This window comes from Paramisgurnus dabryanus, chromosome 21 (assembly GCF_030506205.2).
Source record: "Paramisgurnus dabryanus chromosome 21, PD_genome_1.1, whole genome shotgun sequence".
NCBI lineage: Eukaryota > Metazoa > Chordata > Actinopteri > Cypriniformes > Cobitidae > Paramisgurnus > Paramisgurnus dabryanus.
The window spans coordinates 18130811-18152269 of record NC_133357.1 but is presented as its reverse complement, the minus strand read 5'-3'; the positions used below and the strand labels follow the sequence as shown (position 1 = coordinate 18152269).

Genomic DNA, 21459 nt, shown 5'->3' with positions numbered 1-21459 from the left:
CAAAAGCAAAAACAAGAAAAAGTTAAGAGATACGGGCAGAGAGAAAAAGACAAAAGCAGAGAACAAGGATTTTACACTCTAAGAAAGAATGTGTTCATTTTTACACATATCTTTTTGTGTTATGCTTTTTATACATTATGTGTCATTTTGTGTTGATTTTGTTTTTAACACATCCGTTCTAAGAGTGCAGTTGAAACACACTAGTGTCCCCGTTTTATTTAGGTTCGTCTAGATGGGTATAAAAGGCCTAAGACAGACACAACATGTAAGCATAGCTAAGGGTTAGTATCCTAATCTGATTTGCATCCACTTTGTCATAAAATGTCCAATGCTGCTCTACGTTGATCAAATATCAAGTCAAAAACTGTTGTTGGCAAAGCAGTTCTGTGGCCCTGCCTGCTTTAACCAATTATTAGTGAGTGCATTTCTTATAGATTTACTGTCCACTTTAGATGAAGAGATACAACAGCTAATACAAATACAGGGTGTAGCAGACTGTTAAGACACCATACAATCCACAACACAATAAAAGAGAGAAGAGGATGGTGGAGCAGTGCTCTACAGGCCTGAGCTCCCAGAGGGAACACAGAGGGGAAAACAGTGTGCGTCCATCTGAAACAACCTGCAGAGACCACCAGCATATGTTGTTTGGATGTTGGATTATTAAAAGGAAGCCATCGATGATTAAGCTGGTCTCACTTTAATATTTCAGGTGAAGCTGTGCTCAACTAACCAATATAAACCATGCTGGACATTACATGCTGACCCCCAGTACAGGATGCTGTTATGCTGATTTCATCATAAAAAATTTTTTTAAGCAAGGTCAACCAGCATCACCAGAAAAAATCTGATACGCCAGCTAAGATTTCTGGTTTAGATTTTAGTTAGCAGTATGAACAAATTTAAACCAAAACTGAAATTCGTGCTGGGCTAAGCCGGTCTTTTCAGCAGGTAATATGACACACACAGCAAAAGTGACAGTTTTAGATAAAGCAAGAGACCCCTTAATCGTCTACGTCACTGTGACATCACCGCTCAGCTGGGGGCAAAAATAAATAGGAACCTAAAAGTTCCTCCTAAAAGTTTGTGGTTTTGACTTTTAAATGTCATTTTGTTGTGTTTTTGGCTTCCAGAATAAAAGGAACAGCACTTTTGGTTCAAAACCAAAGTTTTAACAGATCTCGGCAGACCACGACAATTGTGGTAAAATGCAATACAGCGTACAGACTGGACGGAAACGATCATAAATGATGCTCATGTTTGCAGTGCACACTTCATATCAGATAAAATAATCTATGCTTATGCACGTGTGTCTTGGTTTTATCTAGTAACTTACAATTCAGCAAGTTTCTGTTTTATAGGTGAAAAGTCGCAGACCTATTGTTTAGCTTAAATGTTAAACAAACATACAGCAATAAAATGTCTTGAATGCTCTCTTAAAATAATCCACATTACTAATCATAGTTAGCCCAGCGATAGGTTACAATAGACAAGAAGCCTTGATAAATTCCAGAAAGTAATTCATATGTTATCTAGGAAATATCCAAAAACTGAGTTAATTTACAAAAATAGCTGTCACGGTCCCGCAGAATCAGTGACTGTGCATATTCGGCCAGTTATGAACCTTCTACTTCATCCATGTTTAATAAATCCCTCATAAAATGTGCTAGCTTGTCAACAGCCACGCGGCTCTTTTTGCCTCCAGCTAAGCCCCGCCCACCTCGTGACGTTGCAATGTTTACAAACTTTCAAGGGGTCTATACACTTTCATAAAAAAAATGGCCCCTAGCTGCCACTGGGGCAGTACCCTTTCAAAAAGTCCATCTTTGCACCTAAAGAGTTCATTTTACAATGCCTATCAAGTAAGGGTACTGTATGGCGGTGAAAACGCAAGGGTTTACCATCCTGAATCATACAGTATTGTAGTACCTTAAAGGTACATATTGCTACCAAATGCACACAAATCTGTACCTAATGGTATGTAAAGACCTTTTTAAAGGGTACTGCCACAGTGACAGCTTCCCAGACAGCAGACGACTGCGGGCCAGATCTGGTCTGGAGTCGTCTGCTGGCCATTTTTGTGTGCACTATATGTAAAAACTGCAATTGTGAAGCCTGGAGTTCCCCAGTGCAATCGGTGTGTAACATCCTGCAACCGCTTATCTGCATTTGCAATATATTGTGTCAGCAAAGTGAATGAAAGTTCCCCAAGTAAGCATTGTATGATGCTGCTAATATTTGCATTTTAGAATTAAATAGGTCAGAAGCTCAGATTTCAGCAGCTTGAATGAGGATGAATAGACATTAACATGGACAAGACAATAAAAATGAGCATCGCAAACAATTGCACTGCACTGAAGAATAGGCTTGGGTGAATTACGGAAGTGCTGACTATATTTGGAAAGCACAGACGGGGCTGATTAGTTATAAATGACCTTTTAGTATTACGCAAATGCACCGATATATGCATGCCTGCACACATAACCACACAGGCACGTTTAGGCACATTTATATATATATATATATATATATATATATATATATATATATATATATATATATATATATATATATATATACATTTGTACTTTGAGTAAAAGTGCTATAGCTAACAGTTGATGTTTCCTGTATTTACAGAGGTTGTCTGGCAACCACAGCTGCCATAAAAACTACATATGCATGAATCGTATTTCCTAATGCAACATCCCAGATGTCAAAATGCCCTCAAAGTAAACCCACAGGCGAGCATACATTTTTGTTGGCTGGCACATGGATTTTAAAAGCCTGCAGAGGAACTGAGAGAGCGTCTGTCTAAACTGGTTTGATAAGCAGCCGTATCATGTTATGGTAATAATGCAAGCGTGTCATTTCAAATAAGATTCAGTATGCAACAACACGGTACTGCAAACCATTACTCGCTTAATGAACAGGCAAGTTAAAATGTCACAAACTGACTGCATTATCCCTACATATGTTCTTATTACTCAAGATTACTTGGAATAAATTTACACCGACCGAAAGGTCACGTTTCACAAATATATAAACATTGTAAAACCCACATTCACATTATTGCTTTGCATGCACAGCAGTAAAAATCAAACACAGGGGTGTGCTCGTGCTCAAAGCCAAATCAGAAGCATACATGCGAGGGCACATCAGACACGTAACGTACACATGCAAGCACAATGAAAATGTAGCGCCATGGTGAGATGTTAGAGGAACACAGCAACAACTACATTACATAAATCTATCTTTAACAGAGCAGAGGGCTGTCAGACACTTGGCTATACCTGTATGAAGGAGATCATGTCTCCAGTGAAGAGTTTGTGATGGTACTGGGAGCAGGGCCTGGCTTTCCGCACACGCACTGCCCTACCAGGCTGCATTCTGGGAAATATATACACCAGCACTCCACTGTGACACTATGGCATCAGTGTACTCATGCAAACATGCTAACACATCAGTACTCACACAAAACGGACAACAACAGTACTCACAAACATAGACGTACTCTTTAACGTGCACACATTTTTGGGTCAATATTCATTGCACAATGAAAAGGTGATGTTTTGCTACATTAAGAAATTTTGTGCCTTCTCTCTTAATTTGTGCTGAACACGCAAAGACCGTCAGCCAGGAAACAAGCGCACATGTTTGCTGGATCGTGGCCAGCGTTTCAGCACATGACTGTATGAACAAAAGTGACAGAGAAACAGATGGGATTTGAGACGCACCTGGAGGAATCGCTGTCGAAGGCTTCAGCTGCAAAAGAGACATACAAAGAGAAATGAAAATAGATGCAGATAACTACGCAGAGCTGGCCATGTAGTCACATGATACAGACACCAGCTTTCATAATTAACATTTATCTTATATATTAATGTTGTCTGCATACATCAATTAAAAAAGTGTTTTTTAATCCATGCTTAATTTGTATTAATGCTTAACATTTGCACATGCTTCTGGTTCTGTTGCTCTTATTTGTGACCATGTCTATGAAATCCAGGTTAAGGTCTCATAATCTAATTATGAAATTTGGAGCATCAAAGTTTGATTTCACATTGATTTCAATCTTTGACATGACCCTACTCAGTCAATATTAAATATATCAAGGTTATTTACAAAATGTTCTTGATTTTATAAAAAAAAAACCTTTGGTTGGGTTTTCACAGGCATGGTCCTATTTACATTAAAACATTTATCTTTTTTTTGTTGAGGAACCGGGTTAGTTGTGGTTAGTTACCTTTCTGTATGGCTTCTTTAAGTAGGTCATGTTTGGCCTGGAGTTTTGAGATAAGAGAGTTGCCACTTACATGCTCCTTTACTTTCTGAAAAACAAAATGTATGAATTAAATGACTGTTACCTTCTGTCATTGCAGAAGAAATTTACTGTAAGAATATATAAAAAGCTATATAAAAGTGCATCTGACATTTTTTCTTGTAAATGAAAATTTTTTATTAGGCGCTTATGTTTAGTAATTGCACTTTGAAAAGGTTATTATTCAAGGTTATTATTGTTACAGATGTCACTTAAGTCATTTCATTGGTATTTAACAAATTTGACTGTCTTTAGCTGCAAAACCCTCTAAGTGCATGCAAAATCTACACTAAGGCTGCATGATTATTCAAAAAAATATGCAGAAAAACCTGGTTGCGATAGTGAAAGTGACCATGTGTATTGGTTCCGAAAAAAGGCAAAGAAATACTTCTGTATCACTGCCACAAGTTCCCCATTAGAAAGGGTTTTTAGCATGGGGAGAGCATGCTTGAGTTCCTCCCTGAAACCTCAAAATGTGGATGGTTTAGTGTTTTAAAGGTTTGGTGTTTTTAAACTTTTAAGATTGGCCAGTTTTAGTGTACAAAAAGCACAGGTGCTATTTATTTTAATTTGTTTTATTTATTAATGTCATATTAGTATATATATATATATACATATACAGTACTGTGCAAAAGTCTAAGACCACCATGCCAGAATTAGATTTGTTGTTTTTGCAATGTTATAATGATCATATATAATAATTTCTCAGTCTCTTTAAAAGAATACAACCAGAAAATACAGGAAATGTGTATGTAGTATTAAAAACTGTATAAAAATGTAAACTGATGTGTCAAGTTTTTAGGGTAAACTTCCCTTCCCCTTGAGCAATAGCAGGAAACTGCAGGGTCTCTTAAATCTAAATAAAATTAAATCTTAATTTCTAATTTTAAATAAATTTGTCTTTTTACTTCACTCTGCTCAAAAATACTTAAGATGTGATTGAAAAATAAATATGAATAAAACTTCTAAAACAACAAGTCTGGTGGTGGTGGCCTAAGACTGCGAAAGGCATATGACCAAAAAATGTTCAACAAATCATGGAACTCGGACCAAACGCAAAAACTGTACTGGACGCATGCAATTTTTGGTCCTGTTCTGTGAACGTGTTTTGCATGTCCTGTTCACGCAGACTTCATACATCATCAACGCGTTTACATGTGCTCGCCTCCAGTATGTAAACAGAGCAAACTAACTTTCCTGCTGAATTGACAACCTGCACAGGAACCACAAATAAGAGACATCTTTTGAAACAACAATGGCAAAACCCATCTGGATCAGCAAAGAGCAAAAACCCAAATTAACATTGGTAACTTTACTACTCTTCCCAAGATGAAGACAGTATGATTGCATTTTGATGGGGTCTAAAATAAGGAACTATAAGGATAGACTTTTAAGTCCAGCACTTTATTACAACTGAAAGTCATGTGTGGCACATTTTTTACTTGAGTGCAATAAATGTTTGTTTGTTTTTGAAAAAGAATCATCTTGTGTGAAAATCGTGATCTCATTTCCCTTGGAAAAAATCGTGCAGCCCTAATCAACACTTCTAAAAAAACTCTCCAGTCAGTCTTTACTGTCCTTTCTGGATGCATGGAAAATGCTAAAAAATTTGATCAATATCCTAATATACTGGGTAACGTCCTTTAACCCGGTAAAAAACTAATTTATATGCTGGGATCTTACTGTAAAGTAAAAGGTCTCTGTGTCCTGTAGATTAGCCCTGCGTTTTGCCAGGCTCGGTTTAACTCCTGTGCCGTCCCCTGTGCTCTCAACCGCTTGAATGGCGGAGGATTCAGGGGTGGGGTTGCAGTCATCATCGCAGATGCTCTCCAGAAGATTAGTATACGTGGCCTTGAGAGTCTTACTGAGCTGAAGGAAGTTCACAAAGAGATAATTGTGCACAAAGGGTCATTTACAGAACTTGGAGAGAAACCTTAACAGTGCCACAGAGATGCAGAGAGCAACTGTTGAGATCAGCTATGATCATTTTACCTCTTCTGTTTCCAGGGTAACCGAGGACAGTCTGGACTGAAGCTGCTGAAATCTGGTCTCAAGCTCATACCTCACCTGACCTTCTGCACTCACTTCACACACCTGTCACACACATAAACCATAAACCTTTAAAGTCATATAAAGGTTAGTAAAATTATAAAGTTATTTTAATATACATTATGGTGGCCACCCTGTTGAGATTACATGATCAATTGAACCTAAATATTTTCAGATGAACCTTGATATAAGATTGAAATCATTAAGTGAAATTAAATTTTGATGCTCCTAATCTCATCATTAGATCAAGAAACTTTAGACTGGACTTAACAGACAGGGTCTCGTATACTCTGATGTGTTACCTGATCTCCTTCATGGGGTTGGTACTGGAAGCGGAAGGGCAGGCAGAATGCTGTGTTGTGGGCCTGCAGCAGGGCATCTCTATCCTGGCCTTGGTTCAGTGCAGTCACTGCCGCATCCAGCTGCTGAAGGCCATTTTTTGTGTTCTGGACGGTTTTGTTTCTGTTGGAGAGGTATCCACGTATCACCCGAGACAAAGACAGGTGGTACCCCAGATCTGTGCACTGCATTCATGCAAGTCAAAAGCAGAAGAAAAAGGTGATAAAGCAGCTGATTTTTAATGTTGATGACCTGACCTGTTTTAAATTTACAGTACTGGTTATTTTCAATAGCAGGGGACTGTTTTCGGGCACTGCGTATGCCTGCTGCAGCCATGTTACATCAGAAAAGTCCTTGAATATTACGCCAGTTTGAGAATATAGTTCATAGCCATATCTGCCTAGAAAATCGCAACTTTTAATTTTCCGTCAGTCTTAGTACGAGATGTAACTACAGAAGAGTCAAGTTTTAAATAGTAAAAATATCCAAACTCTTATTTTTTAGGGCAATGCTAATGGTCTAATCAGATTCAATGGATTGTGCTAAGCTATGCTAAAAGTGCTAGCGCCAGAACCGGAGATCAGCTGAAGGGATTCTAAAATGGTAAAAATTCAATGTTTAACTCTAGGGGAGCTGGAAAATAAGCATATTTTCAGAAAAAGTGGAGTGTCCCTTCAAAAATAGTCCCACATGCGGGAGCTGAGATCAATGACTCTCATTCACCAAGCATGCGTACGCACAAATTTGTTCGTAAAATGTGCATACAGACTTTTTACTTACAAATCATGATTCATCAAAAACTTTCATACTAAAATTTGTTTTAAATGTATGCAAAAACGTAGACAAAACGTGTGCAATAATCATGAACAGGAATAAAGAACCCTATAATATATATCTGTGTTATCTATATATTTTTTTTTTCTTGTTGAAAACATGATTATTGCGTACGTGTGGTCTAAGTTTTTCTTACGTTTTTGCATACATTTAAAATACATTTTAGTACGAAAGTTTTTGTTGAATATTGATAAATAAGAACGTCCGTATGAACATTTTACGAACAAATTTGTGCGTACGCATGCTTAGTGAATGAGAGCCCAATATTACTGAAGATAAAGGTGAAACCTTTAGTACATGTAGCTTAATTGTCTGCAGTTCTGTGTCTTTTGTTTTGCAATAGATGCACTAAATACAATACTCCCACAACCATTCTAAATACAGTTAAAAACATTACATAGTGTTAAAGGGTCTGTGCTCAGGGGTCAACTGAAAATAAAAAAGGGAACTTAGAAAGAACCACATCCTTAATTGTGTCTAGACAAATGGTAATGGGATGGTAATGTATTAGACTCACGTCAATAAGAGTGCAAATGTCCTCCAGATAATACTTATTCATGGTGACATTAGCTGCTGCCAAGTTGAGCAAGTAGTCGTTACGAGCTTTAGTGCACTTCAACTGAGTTTCCTGTACTTTCCCTTGCCTCTGTGAAGAAAACACACAGACACACACGCGTTGGTTTAGAGATAAAGCGAGATCTCGCTCTTCCTGTGCCATCTTCACTGAGCAAAGCTCCGGATGTTACCCATGTACCATTCTCACAAACCACCATCTCTACCTTCTCCATCAGCCTCTCAATTTTTTTCACAGAGCTGCGCCTCTGCCCTCCTGATAGGTTGAGACCAAGATCAGCTGACTTGCCCGTTTGTTTTTCCTCCAGACGTGTGGCCTCTTTGAGCTTCCCATCAGCAGCCATAGAGTCCATGTGGTACTGATGATACGTTTTTAAAGCCTGTAAAGAATCACACAACAAGGTCACATGAGCTGGTGATGGAGCTGGACTTTAAATAACTGAAAATAAAATGTACTTGTTTTCCAGTAAAAATTTGAAGTATCCTTAAAATATCATTCTATATAATAACATATTTTTATGAGAAGCAAAACTGGTTATAAGACTTGGTTTTCATATATATATAATTTGGTTTATATAATTAATGACACACAGTAGTGGCCTAAGGTAATGTCCAATTGTGAACAATTAACATCTTTGCTCATTATATTAAAGATGCATTATAAAATTTGTGTGCATGTTACATTGATGTGTTTGGAGTATAAAATGAAGCTCAGCTTTGGAAAAAATACACACAAAACTTATTCAAAGTTTATAAAGACATATTCCAGGAGGATGACTATGAAAGAATACAAAAACTGTATAAGAACATATTTTTGTACTTTGTATTAAAATTCATTTTTATTTCTCAAGCTAAATGTATTTTAAAGGGGACAAATCATGAAAATCTGCCTTTTTTCTTGTTTAAGTGCAATAATTGGGTCCTTGGTGCTTCTATCAAGCTAGAAAATGTGATAAAGATCAACCCAGTAACTTAGTTTTGGTAAACCATTCTCTGCAAGCATGTGAAAAAAAAGGAATTTTTAATTTGGCTCCCCTTGTGATGTCAGAAGGGGATAATACCGCCCCTTAATCTGCACTATCCAACCACGGCACTGCCATTTAGTGCAGAGATCAGCTCATTTGCATTTAAAAGGACACACCCAAAACGGCACATTTTTGCTCACACCTACAAAGTGACAATTTTAACATGTTATAATAAATTATCTATATGATATTTTAAGCAAGAACTTACATACGGTTTGACATCTTAAAAAAGTCTTGTGAAATGTCCCAGAGACTTTAAATAGCCTACAGGTCTGCACAAAGACGGCCACAATCATACACACAAACTCACAAAAGCATTGAGCCTTGAGCCACGACACTTGTGCTTCCTGAAGAGCAGAAAACATAAAGCTGCTGGCCGCCAGGGTCACTGGACCTGATTATGTTTTTGTGAACAAGGCACAGCTAGAAACTAGATTTGTACATTTTCTGAGGAAGAAAAATGTATTTCGTGTTTGTCTGTACGAATCTCCAGAGGGCATGTGGCCTTTATGAGACATAAGTGTCCATATAACACATACACACAAGGGCCTCAGTCCATTATCTATGAACCTATGAGCAGATATGTGCAGTGTTAAGTCTAATTTAATCATACTGTCTCTGACCGCAGAGAGGTGGTGCATTTCACAGATCGAGCCAATAAGACTATTTCATATAAGAGCTTGTTCCTCTCTGTAAATGTATCCCATTTGCAGCCAAAAAAAAAAAAAAAAACTCACCGTCTGTAGCTCTGTGGTGACTTTCAAGAGCTCGTCTTGCATTTGTAGCCCCACCTCCTTGCTCTGAAAAACAGAGAGTAAAGAGTCATTGTGAAATGAGGAAGATGGTGCCGTTTTGTGTGGGAGTGCGTTATGTCAGTAAATAAGAGAGGAAGAGAAAGGGGTGGGAGGGCATCTGTACCCGCTTTGCTAGGCGTTGCGTGTCCTCAATGCAGTGTGAGAGTCTCTGTGTGAGAGTGTTGCTGCACAGTTCACTCAATGAGCTGTGATCGCGGCTCTCCTGTCTGGTCTGGGTCAGCAGAACCGACCAGCACTGAGCCACAGACATATCCAACTGCTCCTTTCTAAAGAGAGACAAAAGCAGAGAGAGTGATAATGGTGGTTTGTGAGAATCCAGGTAAATTTGTTTTGTGTAATTCACCATTGATTGAGTAAGGTCATGTCAAATATATTTATATATTCCTTTTAAAGGGACATTCCACTTTTTTGAAAAATATGCACATTTTTCAGCTCCCCTAGAGTTAAACATTTGATTTTTACCATTTTGGAATCCATTCAGCTGATCTCCGAGTCTGGCGCTAGCACTTTTAGCATACCTTAGCACAATCCATTGAAGCTGATTAGACCATTAGCATCGCGCAAAAAAAATAACCAAAGAGTTTCAATATTTTTCCAGAAAATAGTCCCCTTGATTACTTTCAATAGCAGGGGACTATTTTCGGGCAGTGGGTAATATCACTACGCCTGCTGCAGCCATGTTATATCAGCAAAGTCATTGATTATTACGCCAGAATGAGAGTATAGTTCCTAGCCATATCTGCCTAGAAAATCACAACTTTTAATTTTACGTCGGTCTTAGTACACGATGTAACTACAGAGGAGTCTAGTTTTACATTTTGGACAAATATCGAAACTCTTTGGTTATTTTTTAGTGCGATGCTAACGATCTAATCAGATTCAATGGATTGTGCTAAGCTATGCTAAAAGTGCTAGCGCCAGACCCGGAGATCAGCTGAATGGATTCCAAAACGGTAAGAATCAAATGTTTAACTCTAGGGGAGCTGTAAAATAAGCATATTTTCAAAAAAAGTGGAGTGTCCCTTTAAAGCACACCTGTGTCTGCTACTTATAAAAACATAGCTCAACATGTCTGGAGCATGGGTCATACTTTATCTTAAATACAAAAAGCATCATGGTGGCTACCTTTTGGTCTTGACTGTGAACCTCTCACTGAGTTTCTCCAAAGACCGTGCATACTCTGTCTCAATCTCGCCGCGTCTGCGCAGGTATTCGCTGAGATCCTGCAGCTGCTGCGTCTTCACCTCCAGCTGCGCATCCAGGATTTTTAGCTGCTCTGACAGCTGACCACGAATCTCTGAGTAAAAGAAAGAAGGAACAGGGCAATGTTCAAACGGGTGGGTATCAGCACAAAATGGTTAAGAACCGATGACTTTTAAGTCCTGCAGTATTGTTCCTGGAATGCGAGCTGATTGGATGAAACAACATCCTTAATACTTGCTATAAGTATATCATGACTTCCCTGATTATATGTCACCCAGTTTATGATTTACTGCATAAAAATCATAATTCTGTGAAAATATAACCTTGATATCTTAGTAAGGTCGTGTCAAAGATTGAAATCAACGTAAAATCATTGATTATTAGAATTTAGCCTGGATTTCACATACAGTGTCACATATGCCAATCCTACATCACATAAGATAAACACAGAGTATGAGCATTGACTGAATATGCATCCCAAAAGAAAATGTGGTCACTATAAACTTCATTGTATAGAAAAAGATGCTACACTCACCTAAAGTGACCCTTTATTGTACTTTAATTTCACTATTAGAGAATCTCGGACATTGAATCAACTCACATCGGTTTCAAAAGACATGAGGATGACTGAATGATCACATAATTTATATTTTTGAGTGAACTATTACTTTAAATATAGAGAAGTACACTAGCCTGAAAGAGAGAGAGAGATTGAATTACATTATATTCCCTTTACCTTTGATTTGTGTATCATATTCCGCCAAACTCCCTTTCTCCTTCCTTAGTTTCCCGTGTGATGTCATGATGTCTTCGCTTGTGTAGCGCTCCTGTTGACTTGATTAGGCCTGAAATATCTATACTGTAGCAGCTATAAGGCGATCACACACAGATTTCCTCCTCTTTGCGAATGAACTCCTCTAATTCCTGCTCCAATGTGCGTGTGTTAGGTTTTGCTATATTAATATTTCCATTAAACTGCAGAAAAGATGTGACACGTCCAGCCAGGATTTCACACCGGGCACCTAGAGAAAAACGTCTTTCAATCTGAGCCCTCAGCAAAAACTGAACAGGGAAGTCTCTGTGTGCATGTGTGTGTGTTCATGTGGACACGGAGCGAGTCTCAACCACAGCAGTAATGCGTGTGCATGTGCATTTATAAGTTAATTTTCACAGCAGAGAATCTGGGAGCTTTGAAGGGCTTGGTAATTGTCTTCTGATGTTTCCTGAGACCGTAGAGTTTGTATCTGTGATTGTCTTTGCCTAAAGAGAAAAGACACAGGAGGAATAGTGTGTAAGAAGTGTGAGAAAGATAAACGTGGAAGGGTAATTACAGATTAATGAAATTTGAAAGTAAATACAAGATAAGAGAGACGAGGAGAAGGGGGATTAAAAAAATGTTACTTCATTGTATTGTGTTACACGGGCACTTTCATATGACAAAAACGGTTAACTGAACTACGCACACCTGCCCACATCCTGTTTGTCTTTTCTGGGTGATTCAGAAAGTTTCTCACATGAAGACATCCTGTCAATCACAGGGTAATTCTAGGATTTTAGTCTTTGAGGTAAGCCCCTATGACCTTAAAGGTGCAATGTGTTTCTTTTAGAAGGATCTCTTGACAGAATTGCAATATAATATGCATAACTATATTATCAGTGGTGTAAAAAAGACCTTATATAATGAACTGTAATGTTTTTATTACCTTTAAATGAGCCATTTTTATCTACATACACCGTGGGTCTCCTTACATGGAAGTCGCCATCATGTTTCTACAGTAGCCCTAAATGGACAAACTGCAGAGTGCCTTTTGTCTCATGTTTGTTCTGTGGGAGCTATCGTAGCTTCTCATTGCATTTCAAAATTGAAGTTAGTTGCTATTTGCATTCTTACCACTAGATGCTGCTAAAACACACTGTACCTTTAAAAGGAACAGGAATATAAAAATTCTTAAAACATGTACTCCCCTTTTTTAGTTGAACACAAACAAAATTTTAGAACTTATTTAATGATCGATACATTGCTTATCTATGAAAACATACAGATCTGCGTGTTCAAATACGGCGCCACATTGAACTCTTAGCATAGCTTAGCAAAATCCATTGAATCTGATTAGATCATTAGCATCGTGCTAAAAAAGAACCATAGAGTTTCAATATTTTTCCTATTTAAAAATTGACTCTTCTATAGTTACATCGTGTACTAAGACCGACAGGAAATTAAAAGTTGCGATTTTCTAGGCAGATATGGCTAGGAACTATACCTTCATTCTGGCGTAATGATCAAGGACTTTGTTGAAAGTTCCCCTGCCATTGAAAGTAACCAAGGGGCCTATTTTCGGGGAGTGCGTAATATCACAACACCTGCTGCAGCCATGTTACATCAGCAAAGTCATTAATTATTATGCTATTTTGAGAATATAGTTCCTAGCCATATCTGCCTAGAAAATTGCAGCATTTAATTTTCTTTCGATCTAAGTACACGATGTAACTACAGAAGAGTTTTTAAATTGGAAAAATATTAAAACTCTTTGGTAATTTTTTAGCGCGATGCTAATGGTCTAATCAGATTCAATGGATTGTGCTAGTGCTAGCGCCAGACCTGGAGATTAGCTGAATAGATTTCAAAACAGTAAGAATCAAATGGGAGCTGGAAAAAAGTGGAATGTCCCTTTAACACTAAACTCTGATTATACATGAGATTAAGTGAGTATCTGGCAAACGCGACAGTCTCTTTTACCATAAACCCCTTCGAAGCGTCTGCAGCAGGCATGTATTTTGACATGACGCGTGATGCACAAATTTTGACATGACGAGCCACACACATGACGGGCTAAATACGACAACGAGCTTTGCATCTTCAAAAAATAAGTCACCGGCCGCCACTGGTCTTGAGACTAGTTGTCATACCGGTATACGTTCTTTGTCATGAGAATCTGAGACAGACAAGGACCAATGAGATTTGATGTTTTTGACATTATCGACATTTCGCGCCACTAGGCGGTCATCTTTGCGAGACCTTCGGGCAGTTATTTCAGTCATGCAAGACTAAAGTCCTTACTTTTGTTTCTAATGGTAAAATTGCACTAAGCACCTTTCTTCGTAGTTTGTTTTTTAGCAAATGCACACGCGCACAGGTTGTCAAACACTTCAGGCGACTCTGTATGGAGCCCCTCCACCAGAGACTCATAAGTCTTTATTAATTAATAATTGGTTCATTTAACTTAAATGCAGGACTTCCATCACGAGAGTGGCCATTTTAAGCGTTGCATTGTCCCCTATTCATAGGCTGTGTCTGAAATAGACCACATACCCTCATTTACTATTCCTTACATTAGTCCACTATATAGTTCATTAGAGAGTGTGAATTAAAACAAGTAAGTAAATTCGGACACTTGAGCTCGCGAAAGCGCTCCGGTCTCCATGCCATCTTCTGCAGATGCAATAATTCAGTCGGCGTGAGCCTCAGTTGACAACTAGCGGCTAGCTGCGAGTGTACATCAGTTGTACACTTATTGCGGTGCATTGTGGGGTTGAATGAGTGCACTAATGTCCACTATGATTTGCACTATGTGCACTATTTAAGGACATATGAGGCTATTTCGGACACAGCCATAGTAATAGGAGAGCTCAATTGTGATATATCCAATACCTCCGTACATCTGGGAAGGCATGAGGGTGAGTACATTATACAAGAATTTCTTATTTGTGTGAACCATTCCTTTAAGCACAAGAGGTCGCTCCCATCTCTTTAAGGCAGAGCTTGATGCAAAACATTGCTGCCCAAGTAACCAAAATTAAGGGATAAAAAAATATATTACAAATGTAGGTGACGGTTGTTGGAAGGCTGTGACTAAAGTGTCATAGAGTTCATGTGAGTTGCATCAGTAATGGCCGTTGGTCTTATGAGATGGTGTGAGGATCTGACTCATCATTGCTCTAGCATGCTGCAAGATTCTAGAGAAGCACAATGTGGCACGATATTCGGGACTACCTTAAATGCACACTGTTTAACACATCGCAAGTAAGTGTGCATGCATGTACATGCAGCAGTTACACGGGTATGCGTGTTATGCATGTGTGCTGGTGATGCAGTATGTAGGATTTGTATGAGTGTACATTTGCCAATCTTTACTCTGCTAAACCAAACCATTAGATTATGTATATTGATTTGGGTATATTTTGACGGCAATGGAAAACACTATCCCTTACTTATGCGCTTTAATAAAACAAAATTTTTGTAAAACCCAAACCACACAAATGACAAAGTTTCCTGAAATTAGGTCAATCTGTGGTCTAACTGAAATCAGCTTGCATCCTTGTATCATATTGAACACCCAGCTCTGTCACTTGATACATTTCATTACAAATAGTGACTAATATACATCATGTTTAACATTAAAAAACATTTTAATCTCTATAACTCTTCACGTATAAAAAGCACATCTTGCATCGCAAGGCATTGAGTGGTCATGACAGACTGCTGCTCTTTCTCTCCATCTGAGTGTTTAGAGGTCAAAAGCCTCAGCCGGCCAATCAGAACACAGCTGAGACTTCATTATGATAATGCTATTATTGATTCACAAGCGTTGAATCGGATTTGTGTGCAATAGGGTTGAATTATATTGCATTACACAGTATGCCAGTCCTGCTAGAAGTCAATGTTTTTTATATTCTTGGCAGCAGTTTTTCTATTTTGTAAGATGCCTTTAAATAATAAACCCTAAGGAGGTGAATTATTTTATATATATATATATATATATATATATATATATATATATATATATATATATATATATATATATATATATATATATATATATATATATATATAGGCACATACTGATCCAGTGAAGAAATGCCTATAATGTGAGAGTCCAGTCCAGTGTCCTGAGTGAGTAAATGTGCGTCTTTAAACTTGATCCCCCTGCTTTATTGACTTAAAGAAACCAAGGGGAATTGGAAATCCATGGGATCAATCCTGTTTTACGCTCCCGGTGGAAGCTGGGAAGAGGCTGAGCTTTGGTCTTATCTCTCAAAGCAGAAGACCACAGGACCCATAAAGCCACCACTACTGAGAACTCTGTGATTTGACCACAGCAGCACATACAAAACCACTAGTATTAAAGGTTAAACATTACACAAATGAAACAAAGCCACTAAGGAAAGTTATGACAGTCCCATACTACACCCACTTATTCCTTCTAGAATTTAAATTATGCAATATATCACACTTTGAAATAACCCTGAGAGTCAGAAACTGAATCTAACAGCATGTCCTTGATCTTATTGTAAATGATTCATTTATTCATTGTGTATATAGTTTTTTAATTTACACGGCACAAATTCACAAACTTAATTAGATCTGATTGCTAAAACCATTTCATACACATGTACGCATTTAGCAATGCGCTTTACAAGTGTAATTAAGCAATGGTCATCAAGGATGTTTCTAGAATATCAAACCTAGCTCAGTGGTGGCCGGTGACTTCTTCGATGCTAAGTTCTTCACAACATGTATGTAGCACGTCATGTGTGTAGTTCCTTATTTCAAAATATAAGTTCTGCGAGTAGAGAAATCCTGCGTGCATCACATGTCTTGTCAAAATAAGTGCCTGCTGCAGACGTGTCTAAAGGGTTTATGATAAAAGAGACGCTCGGGTTTGCCAGATACTCGCATAATCTAATGCATAATAATCACAGTTTACAGTTAAGGGAGCGTCTTGCGTGTATTTTAACGTGAGCGTCTCTTTTATCATTAGACGCGTGTGCAGCAGGCACTTATTTTGACAAAACACGTGACGCACATGGTTCACACGACACAACAAACACATATTTTGAAAACGCAAGCAACACATGACACTCCGAATACTTATTTTGAATTTGCGCCCCTCGGATGTGCAGTCACGAGCCGCCACTGAGCTAGGAGAAATCTTAATAATTCACAACAACAGATTGTACAGCATAACTAATACAAAACACTAACACTTCAAATCACAGCAGTTATCCTCCCACAACAAACTGCACAACAGCACACAAAACCATTAATGTGATAATGTATTACTATTTTCACACACCAAATAGGCCCCTTACATGTGTTTTCTCATTGCCACAAGGCCTTCAGATGTGTGGGTCTGTTTACAGACAATGCAGTTCATAATCAGCAATAAATGACATCAAAATGCCACCAAGAACCAATAGGGTATAGGCTGACTTACAAAAATGCATAAATACAAATGCATACTATCGTGTACACTACACTTACATATGGATGCTTCAATTTTCGTTCTTTGTTTGCCTTTTAGTACGCTTTCACTAAATGAATGAATTACTGTATGACTACAAATACATTTAGCACCATTTATTAAACTGAAGGCCAGACAAAAAATCTGAATGTAGTGACAGCGTTGACAAAATAACCATATTCTGCATATTACGTGTATTAAACGCAAGTGGCATTTTGTTTTTCTAGTGTTGATAGCTACTAATATGAGCAATCGCTTACAATTAGCAATGCAAATAACTTCTTTATACTTCTTAATGTGTCAGAGAGCAAAAAATGTAAGCGTGATTACATAAAAACAGCTACATAGTGGGTGTATTTAACTCACAGCAGGTAGAACTTAACATGAGGAGGAAAGTGACTTTGACTAATTAAAATAGATAAAGAGCTTGTTGTGAGGAACGAGATGGGATGAAGATGCATTTGTGATGTTGAGGGTGAGATGGCTCAAAGTGGTAAATGTGGGAACTGCGCTGAGGTCATGCTGAGATAAGACTGCTAATCTGACAATCACGATTCACTTTACTGCACTTTCAGTCCCTTTCAGAGCATGTACATGAGAACACACACACACAGACTTAATATTTAATCCCATATTAAGAAGTTTAAGTCCCTCCGATGTTTCCTGCACTTCTCCTGGAGTCGGACTGTGGGTACAGATCTCTCCTCTTTTTGAGTCTTTAGTTTAATCTATTTCATATCTCCTTATCTGAACACTCTTTTTTAAATCCCACTTTCAAGGGAGAATCTATTTCTGTTCACATATCTCTGTGACCAGCCGCGCAATTTTGGGTGATTTGTCACAAGCACCCACACAATCACATGCTTACCCCAAATGGTGACTCCTTCCATGCAGTACAATTTCATGTCCCTGTCACATGCGCTAATATATTGGATAAAATATTGTGCATACATGGAAAGCATTTTAGCTGGTTTTCATTTATCGCAATTAACGTTTCCATTCCTCCATGTGTGACTGTATTAATAAAGTAAGATTTCTTTCTTGAAACGCTCTCTTGCTTTTGTGCCCAAAATCACATCCTGTTTTGAAATATTCTAACAAAAGTCACTTCCTTAAATCACAAGTAATGTAAATCCTTTTTTTTTTTTTGAAGTTACAGAGTTCAAAGTGTTCTGCATAACAGGAATAACCAGACACAAAGCATAATAAAAAATCAGACCACAGAGCAGAAAATAAACATTTAAAGCAAGAGGCAAGGAAACCCTGAAATGACAGCACCACAGATGTACAGGTGGTGATGAGGTGAGAGATTGAACCTCTGACGTGGGGCATACTGAGTGATAAGCATCAATGTTGAGACACAGTGAAAGAGGAAGCAGTCAGTATGTGCAGTTGTTGGTGGTTTTCTCAGTGTGTGTGTGTGTGTGTGTGTGTGTGTGTGTGTGTGCGCGTGCGCGCGTGTCACTCATGCGTACCACGGACAAATCCGTCATATATGCAAGAGCATGTTGCCTGTGCATAAATATGACAGATGCATCATCAAAAAATACGTAAATACAAACAAGCACTCTGGCGTTAACATGAAACGGATAATGCATGTATCTAATAATGGCCCTCTGTCATACCCAAACAAACATGCCAGAGAGTGCATATGTGAAGAGGTGGGGGAAGCAGTGATGCAAACATTGTATAAGCAGTCATATTGTGAGATTAAGTAAAACAGTGATATTACGTGTATAATTAAAGCAGCTTGATCTTACCTCAAGCTCCAGTCTTTCTTCTTCTTCTTCTTCTTCTTCTTCTCCTCCTCCTCCTTCTTTCTTCTTCTCGTTCTTTTGTAGACACAGAGAAGACTGTGTTTGAGTCACATAGATTTTATGCAGCCAGTTTGATTTCTCCTCCTCTGACACATTCTACAAAAATAAATCTCCCCCTCTACTCTCTCTGAAGCGTGCATTTAAAATAAAACACTGCGTCTCTCCTTTACGCGCACATGCACGAGCTCACGCATGCATGGTAGAAAACTGCTCACACACATGCATGCATACACACCACACGCGCATGCTGAAACACAGCACCTCTCTCTCTCTCTTTCTGTCTGTCTCGACTTCTCTTTGGCAATCAGAGTGAATGTCACAACCTACGCCACGCCCCTCTCCCCCTCTCCCCGCAGGCTTACTATAAATACAGGGATGGATATGAATATGCTGTCTTGTTCTCTCAGACTTTACCCCCTCCCTTTCTCTCATTCCTAATATTCACTCTATCTGTCTCTCTGGCCATAAAATGCTTCTCTTATGACCTTGCTTTGTGCTCACGGACTACCAGCACCCCATCCCCCCACCCCGTTCTATTGTACAGTTATGAATCTATTAAATGCAACAACCTTCACAGTTCATAGACTGTAAAGCTTATACTGTCATTCCAGGAGTGATTAAAGCAGTAGGAATACCCATAGCGGATGATAAAATACAACGCAACAACATGACTACATGATGCACCTGCTGCCGACGTGACTGACTTCATGACGCGCTGCGCAGGCTGATCGGTGTATGACATCAAAGTACCGCGAGAGCGGTTGGAAAGCGTGCGCTTACGCGGTACTTCGACGTCACTGCAGAGTGCTGCTTGAAGTAAAAAACTGAACCGTAACGGTTAAATGCGAAGACGTGATGCATTCCATTAGATTTAGTATTAAATTAATTTTTCTGGACGCAATAAAAACAGGGCATAACAGACGCTCAGTCCTCTGTATTAAAATATGAAACGATTGAGCACGCAGCTCACAGGAAATTGGCTTAGCCCACCACATTAACGCCAGTGTCATATTATAACACCACCTTTGGACGTTAAGAGATCTTAGTTTGTTAAAACTGTTTGTGTGTGGGTCGTTAAAAGAGCTTGTGTTTACTGAGTGGGAGTTTGTTGTTAGTTTGCCAGAATCATTAAATTTGTTTTGGAAACACAAATATGACTACTAATAAATCCAGCTGCAGTTATGTTTTAATCTTTCTGTAAAAATATCATTGAAAGCAGCTTAATTTGCAAATTCATGAGGGAGAATAAATTTGGTTTCCTAAATGAAAAATGACATTAACATCTAATTGAGTACGCAGCAGGGTGTATATGGGCCATTCTACAAAATTGGTGCAAACTGCTGTCCCACATCCAAAAAACACATTTAAGTATTTGAATATATATATATTTTTTATTATCTATTAAAAGACACATTCATATTTAAAATATAAATAAGATTAATATATACAGCCTATCATAGTTTATTGGGTTCTTCAATTGGGAGGTGGCTGTCCAGAACCTTAACCCCTAAATTTTAATTATATTGAATTAAATCAAAAATATGTTGTTGTTTTTTTTAAAGTGAAGTTCAAAAAATATTTCTTTTACTTTTAAATAATGAAAACCCACCTTTTTATGTCACTACCGAAACAGTGTATGTTTTAGTCCATTGGCTGATTCTGATTTTAACTACACCCCTACATTTTTATCTGAAAATATAGCTATATGGTGAGAAGATAGGTCCCATAATTTTGAGATAAATGTGTTTAAATGTCTGAAAATCTGTAAATTTAAGGAACATCACTATCAAACACCTTTATTAAGCATAATTAAGCACATTTTTGGGGGGAAATTAATCCCTACCTTTTGTTTTGTTCACACACAACACATTCTGGAAATGTTATAGTGATGTCCCATTAACAGAAGCGATCCCATAATTAATTAAGGGACAGGTTTCTGTTAAAGGAACAGTATGTAGGATTGTGGCCAAAACTGGTATTGCAATCTCAAAACTTGTGGCTTAAACTGGTACTGCAATCACACAGCTGGTGGCCAATACACAAAATGACAACATAAACATCAGTTGAGGGCTGCAACTCCACTTTTTAAATGACAATATCCTGACCAGACCACTGCTGTCAGTGATATAAGTATTTTAAATGAAAATGATTTCTTAATGTCTAGGGACAATTCAGGGCCATTTTATGATTAATTGATATACACTTCTTACATACTGTTTCTTTAACACAGAAGAGAGACAGAAA

At 38.1% G+C, this 21459-nt stretch overlaps 1 protein-coding gene across 3 annotated transcripts in view; it reads right to left on the bottom strand.

The window, feature by feature from the left end:
- Window positions 1-19532, bottom strand: part of arhgap4b (Rho GTPase activating protein 4b) — a 31069-nt gene extending 11537 nt beyond the window's left edge. The window contains exons 1-13 of one of the 3 annotated variants that reach the window (XM_065286060.2): window positions 19159-19532; window positions 11893-12416; window positions 11079-11250; window positions 10057-10219; window positions 9876-9938; window positions 8320-8493; window positions 8058-8186; window positions 6670-6891; window positions 6311-6412; window positions 6002-6187; window positions 4244-4328; window positions 3735-3762; window positions 3291-3387 (exon numbers count right to left, since the gene is read on the bottom strand). In XM_065286060.2, coding sequence (XP_065142132.1) covers window positions 3291-3387; window positions 3735-3762; window positions 4244-4328; window positions 6002-6187; window positions 6311-6412; window positions 6670-6891; window positions 8058-8186; window positions 8320-8493; window positions 9876-9938; window positions 10057-10219; window positions 11079-11250; window positions 11893-11959 — 1488 coding nt within the window. In that variant the 5' untranslated portion in view covers window positions 11960-12416; window positions 19159-19532. The remainder of the gene's footprint in view (window positions 1-3290; window positions 3388-3734; window positions 3763-4243; window positions 4329-6001; window positions 6188-6310; window positions 6413-6669; window positions 6892-8057; window positions 8187-8319; window positions 8494-9875; window positions 9939-10056; window positions 10220-11078; window positions 11251-11892; window positions 12417-19158) is intronic. The other 2 variants (XM_065286059.2, XM_065286061.1) reach the window with 2 other exon arrangements.
- Window positions 19533-21459: the final 1927 nt, after the last annotated feature.